General features: G+C 39.8%; 1 protein-coding gene across 1 annotated transcript in view; it reads right to left on the reverse strand.

Annotated features, from left to right (window-relative positions):
- LOC124863026 (syntaxin-binding protein 4-like) overlaps positions 1 to 8,243 on the reverse strand; it is a 136,118-nt gene extending 127,875 nt beyond the window's left edge. The window contains exon 1 of the mRNA XM_047357266.1: positions 8,117 to 8,243. Coding sequence (XP_047213222.1) covers positions 8,117 to 8,181 — 65 coding nt within the window. The 5' untranslated portion in view covers positions 8,182 to 8,243. The remainder of the gene's footprint in view (positions 1 to 8,116) is intronic.
- Positions 8,244 to 8,260: the final 17 nt, after the last annotated feature.

An 8,260-nucleotide genomic window follows, 5' to 3' on the forward strand; every position in this document is an offset into this window, starting at 1 on the left:
AGGTACACCTTGCTAGTACCGGGTTGGACCCCCTTTTGCCTTCAAACCTGCCTCAATCCTTCGTGGCATTGATTCAACAAGGTACTGGAAACATTCCTCAGAGAGTTTGGTCCATATTGACATGATAGCATCACACAGATGCTGCAGATTTGTCTGCTGCACATCCATGATGCGAATCTCCCGTTCCACCACATCCCAAAGGTGCTCTATAGGATTGAGATCTGGTGACTGTGGAGGCCATTTGAATCCAGTGAACTCATTGTCATGTTCAAGAAACCAGCCTGAGATGATTTGTGCTTTATGACATGGCGCGTTATCCTGCTGGAAGTAACCATCAGAAGATGGGTACACTGTGGTCATAAAGGGATGGACATGGTCAATAACAATACTCAGGTAGGCTGTGGTGTTGACACGGTGCTCAGTTGGTACTAAGGGGCCCAAAGTGTGCCAAGAAAATATCCCCCACACCATTACACCACAAACACCAGCTTGAACCATTGATACAAAGCAGGATGGATCCATGCTTTCATGTTGTTGATGCCAAATTCTGACCCTACCATCTAAATGTCGCAGCAGAAATCGAGACTCATCAGACTAGGCAACTTTTTCCAATCTTCTATTGTCCAATTTTAGTTAGCCTGTGTGAATTGTAGCCTCAGTTTCCTGTTCTTGGCTGACAGGAGTAGCACCCGGCATGGTCTTCTGCTGCTGTAGCCCATCTGCCTTAGGGTTCGACGTGTTGTGTGTTCAGAGATGCTCTTCTGCATGCCTTGGTTATAACGAGTGGTTATTTGAGTTACTGTTGCCTTTCTATCACCTCGAATCAGTCTGGCCATTCTCCTCTGACCTCTGGCATCAACAAGGCATTTGCGCCCACAGAATTGCCGCTCACTGGATATTTTCTCTTTTTCGAACCATTCTCTGTAAACCCTAGAGATGGTACTGCATGAAAATCCCAGTAGATCAGCAGTTTCTGAAATACTCAGACCAGCCCATCAAGCACCAACAACCATGCCATGTTCAATATCGCTTAAATCACCTTTTTTCCCCATTCTGATGCTCGGTTTGAACTGCAACAGATCGTCTTGACCATGTCTACATGCCTAAATGCATCGAGTTGCTACCATATGATTGGCTGATTAGAAATTTGCATTAACAAGCAGTTGGACAGGTGTACCTAATAAAGTGGCCGGTGAGTGTATGTCTGAGACAATACAAAAGTTTAATGATTCTGTTTTAAAAAATAACACCATTTAGGCAGCTCTACACTAAATAAATTTCATGATCAAATACTGATGGAGAAAATTATAATTAAATGTTGCAGTTGTTTTAAGGTGGACCACTTTTTGTTACAAGTCCATAAAGGAAAGGAACAAAATCCCTACTTGTGTAAAAATTAACATGTTTTTTACCTGGATGAATGTTTATGTATTTATATTTAACATTATTTATAATTAACATTGTATGCATGTTGTAACACTGGAGTCTGGAGGGTAATTTATTTATATAGTCTTGAAATAACTTTTACCAATAAAAGTAAAATAACTTTTTATCTGTACTAACATGTTTATCTCTATTTTTTTTCTTCTAACCTGAGGTGTTTGAATTTTGCTTTTCTTTAGTTAATTTCCCTGTGCTTATTATTGTTAGGTGTTTTCCTGATAAGTTCATTTTTTATGCTTTAGTGTTCTTTATACATATGAGCTGTGTCCCAGTTCAGGGGCTGCATCCTTTGAATGCTGCATTTATAAGCTGATTACGTCACGCGAAACGACGAAGGCTGTCCAAATTTAAAGGCTCCCCCAAAGGTGGCCAACACATGCATTGTTCTTTTCTCCAGACTGGAAAGTCCAGTGGAAAACCGTAATTAACCTTTATACCCAGTAGAAACCTTTACCAAGGATGGTCTCCTGAGGATCTCCTCCCAGACCTGGACTAAAGCATCCGCCAACTCCTGGACAGTCTGTGGTGCAACGTGAAGTTGGTGGATGGAGCGAGACATGATGTCCCAGATGTGTTCAATTGGATTCAGGTCTGGGGAACAGGCGGACCAGTTCATAGCTTCAATGTCTTCATCTTGCAGGAACTGCTGACATACTCCAGCCACATGAGATCTAGCATTGCCCTGCATTAGGAGGAACCCAGGGCCAACCGCAGCAGCATATGGTCTCACAAGGGGTCTGAGGATCTCATCTCGGTACCTAATGGCAGTCAGGCTACCTCTGGTGAGCACGTGGAGAGCCGTGTGGCCCTCCAAAGAAATGCCACCCCACATTACTGACCCACTGCCAAACTGGTCATGCTGAAGGATGTTGCAGGCAGCAGATCGCTCTCCACGGTGTCTCCAGACTGTGTCACGTCTGTCACATGTGCTCAGTGTGAACCTGCTTTCATCTGTGAAGAGCACAGGGCGCCAGTGACGAATTTGCCAATCCTGGTGTTCTCTGGCAAATGCCAAGCGTCCTGCAACCCCCATTTGTGGACGTCGGGCCCTCAAACCATCCTCATGGAGTCGGTTTCTATCCGTTTGAGCAGACACATGCATATTTGTGGCCTGCTGGAGGTCATTTTGCAGGACTCTGGCAGTGCTCCTCTTGTTCCTCCTTGCACAAAGGTGGAGGTAGCGGTCCTGCTGCTGGATTGTTGCCCTCCTACAGCCTCCTCCACGTCTCCTGGTGTACTGGCCTGTCTCCTGGTAGCGCCTTCAGGCTCTGGACACTACGCTGACAGACACAGCAAACCTTCTTGCCACAGCTCACATTGATGTGCCATCCTGGATGAGCTGCACTACCTGAGCCACTTGTGTGGGTTGTAGAGTCCGTCTCATGCTACCATGAGTGTGAAAGCACCACCAACACTTCAAAGAGACCAAAACATCAGCCAGAAAGCACAAGTACTGAGAAGTGGTTCTGTGGTCCCCACCTGCAGAACCAATCCTTTATTGAGTGTGTCTGCTAATCGCCAAGATTTCATCCTGTTGTCTTTTCCATTTGCACAACAGCTGTGAAATTGATTGTCAATCAGTGTTGCTTCCTAAGTGGATAGTTTGATTTCACAGACGTTTGATTTACTTGGAGTTATATTATGTTGTTTAAGTGTTCCCTTTATTTTTTTGAGCTGTGTATATATTAAGTGGAGCATTATAGCGTTAGCCGTAATGCTTCATTTGTGAAAATAAATCTGTTGGGCTTCTTGGCACTCAGACAACAATTCTGAAGCTACTCTGTCAGACATGATACGTAAGAAAAAATTAAAATAAAAGAAACAAGCAATTTGCGTTCCTTTAACGTTGTTTTCTTTAGTATATTTTGTTTGTGTTTTTTACCGAGGCATGTAAGGGAACTTGAAGGGGAAAAAAAAGATGTTCACAGCAATCTTACATCTTACAAACTTTTGCAGAATCTCAAAACTTTTGCAGGATGTTAAGGTCCTTTAGCATATTTGAACTAAAGTTTCACAAATCCTATGTTGTTTTTTTTTTTGCAAGAACTTAAATGGAAAGATCTGCAAATTGTCGTAATCTGTTTGCTGAAAAATTGGCTGTTGACCACAACCGTCCCATTTTTAGTTTCACCAGCCCAGACCAGTGACTGACTAGTTGTAAACCAAAAAATTAAAATGTTATTTTTCTGATCAACAAATACAACATACTGCTGCCAGGTTGCTTTTCTATGTGGATGTTTTTACTCAGAGAAGAACATTAAACATTGTCCATTTTCAGGAGCACTGAAACATTTTGTCTTGAGAACTCTCAACCTCTGTAAACAAGGTTGATTAACACCAGCTGCCTTTTAGTTATTTCACAGTTAGGGTAAGGATCTACATTTTCAAGGAAATACACACAGAGACCGCTGTTTTAGTTATGCTAGCCATGCTAACAGAGCTATTAATTTAGGCTGTTTAAGACAGTTTAATATGCCAACTCTAATTATTTTGCTCTTAGTTTCAAAATAATAGAATAACCCTATTTTGCACCGACTGCTCTCACACAAGCACATATTACTTCTGCTCCTTATAAATGAATAATGACCACTTACAGCAGGAAGGAAGGCAACAAAAAGAATACTTTGAAAGTTGGACTGATATCATAGGTCTATGATCTTCTTTTTTATAAATCTAAAAAGGATATTTGAATTGCCTAAAATTGGTGTTGGCAGATCAAAGTTTTACAAATACTAAAGGTGAGAAATGTGCCACAAAATTCTGATCGGTGTATCTCAACATTTGATTGATGAATTGAAACAACCTTTATACAGATCTTTGTAGATGTGATAATGTTCTTAGAAAGTACATCAGAATTGGCCATGATTGGAATCCGAAGGTCAGTACCTAAAGAAAATGAAAATTGATAACAGCCACTAAAAGCTTTATTGGTGCATCTCTAGATTTCCAGCTGAATTGATAATAATTAGAGAAATCTGAGGCACAGATGTCTGATGTGAGTTTGGTAAATACTACTGTAAATATATTTGACTGTCATGGCTTGTTTCTCTGCCGTGCCTGTTTTAGCTCAGTGCTGAAAACAAATATTGAGTTCATCTCTACACAATCTGGGGAAGGGATTATAAATCTGTGTGTACAGTTTCCTACTGTGGAGGCACTCTGGTGTTTCCGTGCTCCCTGACAATAGAAGCTCATGGTATGAACTGAGTTTTGATCACACTCAGTTCATTGTAATATTTGCTGTGTAATCAGCCTTGACTCTTAACTGCTGTAAGAAATGTTTGTAACTATTATGAAAACATGACATGCAGCTCAGAAGACTGATGCTACGTTAGCATCCACAAACCATCAGCCGAATAAAAGGAACTGGATTTCAATCCCATTTAAAAGCAACTCAGTTTCATTGTTTTTAATATATGGGAGCTAAAACCCTATTTAACTAAGATTGCAAAGCAGAAAACCACAAATCATACAGGGTGCTTCCTCAATCACCTCTGTGCAAGAAACTAGCATTCAGCAAGACAAAGCTCAGAGTCCTCATGGCCATAAGGATCAAATAAAATGGAATGAAAAGAGGATCTGGATGAAGATTGTAGATTTAGACAGGCAATGTCTTAACAGCATATAAGAAATCACTTCCCTTTCACCAAATCATCAATGATATCAATTGATACACACAACTCTTCTTCATGATATTGTTGCTGATATGTCACATTATCATACCATGCTTTAAAACATCTAATGTCAGACTAAACTTAAAGACTAAACACACAAATTTTAGTCAAGCCAGAAAATCCCTCCTAACAAGTTTAAACATGATTTTCTTTCTCTGATTGCACCTACCTTGGCGGCTTTATGGTGGGATTCATCCTTAGAGGAAACAGTCCTAGGTCTATGTCTTTGCAGTCAGGGTTAAACTCAAGAGCCCCTGTGACATAAATCAGAAAATAGTCCCAGAGCTCGGGTAACTTCTTAGAGGAGAGAATCATGAGGGTGGCTTTAACGTCGGGTTCTGTTAGCAAGGGGAGAAGTTGTTGGCGGAAGACGGGAGTCGCACAGGGACAGGGTCACCCAGCAATGTTTTCCCGTCCCTCCAGCCCGGCTTTAAGCACTCCTAGCTGACCCAGCTTCAACGACCACTCAGCACCTCCATTTTGCTGACGGACTCCTCCCCGTGGAACAAAACACAAGCACAAACTGATCTCTTCAATCTGCCCTACATCAATCACATTTGATTTGATTTAACTGGCTTTATTTGGGAATCTCTCTCTTCTGATTGGATGAAATGTGATGGGCCTTCAGATGCAACAAGCTTCAAGTTTGCTTTCAGCCTTCTGTCAACATATCCAGTGGTCCTAGTTTTTCAGTTGAGACAAAAATTTTATTTGAAATTGTGATTTTATTACTTGCTTATTTCACTGTGAAATGAAAATGCAGCTGAATATAAAATTTTTATAAAACATAAAAAGTTTTCTCCTTATTTCTGTTTACCTGGCCCCAAATGTAAAGTCTGTTGTTGCTCTTGATTATATCTACTTTTAGCTAGTGATGCATCAATCAATTGGCCAGAGATTAGAACTGACAGATCAAATACAAAAAATGTGATTTTGTTTATCCTGTTAATGCATCTAAACTAACTATTTTTGCTTTGTACATGAAGCAACCAACAGCGTGTACTTCAGTGCACTTTTTTCAGTTGAATAAAAGATGGTCTGGGACATTTATTTGGAGGCATAAATAGGAATAAATTGGCATATATATTATTTTTTTTGGATTTTAAACTATTTCTTCTGTAAATGAATCTGCACCACATTTTTTTCTTTTATGCCGTCAAATCTTTTTAATAAAATAACAGAATCAGTCAAAATCACAAATGGTTCATTACACCTCCAAGAAAACCGAAATTAGGTATCAGCCAAGAATGGCCTGATTAGTCCAACTCTACTTTCACCTTTTTCATTTGAAGTTAGTAAGACCAATATATATATATATATATATATATATATATATATATATATATATATATATATATATATAATCTAAAAGAATATCAGAATAATTGGTGTGCAAAGTTCCTAACTTCATAGTCACCTCAGCTGCTAACCTGAGGTTTGCATCTAATTCACAACTCAATTAATTCAACACTTAATTAATTAAAGAGCTACTTTACAGTCCTTAAGGAATCTGGACTACAATTGGTTAGCTCTAGCTAAACATTTTACATACTTAGAATGGTCACACCCATAACTAATTATTCTATACTGTCTACAGATTATTTAATGCTGGCCAACGTTGGCCTAACGTACATGCAAACTTTGTGACTGCTTGGGGACCCCTGCAGGGCTTGGAGGCCCTAAGCACTTAAATTCACACGTCCAAAATTATAGTTACAATAACATTGTTATATTTCAATACTAATTTAATCATTTCTGCAGTGTGTGTATGAGGTGGGGTCACATATCATTCTTTGCCCCTGATTGCTTCTGAAAACATTAAACTAATTGCAATATACTTAGCTGGAAATTGACCCCAAAATTGTATTCTGCTCAGGGCCGTAAACAACCTTGGGCTGGCCATGTAGCCACCCCTGGATGAGGCAGTACAATAGCCAGTTACTCAGGGGTTAACTTCATTATTATCTTCAGAATGTAAGTCATTATTGCCATAAAAGGCAATTATTGGCTTTGTATTTATTTGTTTTGTATTTGTGTTTTAAATGTTGTATTGTTTTTGTTTCATGTAAAAGAAAAAGCCCAAATAGGGACACACATTGCAAATTAGTTTACACTACATTTATTTATCCATTTATTTATTCATTTATTTATTTGCCTATGTCATTCATGCATACCCATTCCCTACCTCCCTTTATATGATAAAAGTTTACTCATAAAATTCTGTTTTACCCTGGCTTTTTATGGAAGTAAAATAGTTTCATTTAAATCAGAAATTTTTTAGACATTGAATTTATAACACTGAATTTTTATCCTGTGCAATTATGTATGTGAATTTTTTTTTTTTACTTAAAATTTGCCAGCAAAAATTCACCTGCAGAAATTCACCTGCAGAAATTCGCCTGCAAAAATTTGCCTGCAAATGTGTCGACTTTCTGGTGATTCCAGCCAAAGCAATCAGCACTCGAGTCGAGCGTCTTTTAGCCAATCAGATTACGCTTATTTGATCACGTGACACACCATTGCCTTAACAGTTTGCTGGATGGTGGCTTAATGAAGATCAGTGATGAGATTTTTCTGCCAAAAATATATTATTACAAAATGTATCAGTAGCCCCCAAAAGCCCCCTCCCCCCCCCCCCCCCCTTCCCCTTTGAAATGTTTGTGGAGGCGCCCCTCACCAACACCTGTGTCCCTTGGTGGGGAAAGGAATTCGAAACTATGACGCACTTTTAAAAACTAATTGTTAAGAGTCGCGTTTACCCATGAAGACGTCTCGCCCACTAAAAACACAAAGCAAAAAGGCGGTAAGATAACTGGGTAGGAACCAAGATTTAATTCTAAGTCGTGTCAACTTTTTGACAGCATTAGTTTTTTTTCTAACAAAACCGAGCTATTCTGAAAGTGTGTTGCTTCATGTTTAAGAAAACCATTTTAGAAGCTAATAACGTTCATATTACTTCTCCCTCTCAGAACCAACGCCGCGGCTCCTTGTACACGTACCAGTAAATGAGCGACAGTCCGTCGAAGCGCTCAAGCTCTCTCCCCCGCTGTTTCAGCAGAGACATATCCTGCAGTGGTCCAGGTACTGCGGATGCTGCTGCTGCTGCTGCAGGGCAGGTCTCCGAGCGGAAATCAAGCCCCCAC

The sequence above is a fragment of the Girardinichthys multiradiatus genome, chromosome X (assembly GCF_021462225.1).
Source record: "Girardinichthys multiradiatus isolate DD_20200921_A chromosome X, DD_fGirMul_XY1, whole genome shotgun sequence".
Lineage (NCBI taxonomy): Eukaryota > Metazoa > Chordata > Actinopteri > Cyprinodontiformes > Goodeidae > Girardinichthys > Girardinichthys multiradiatus.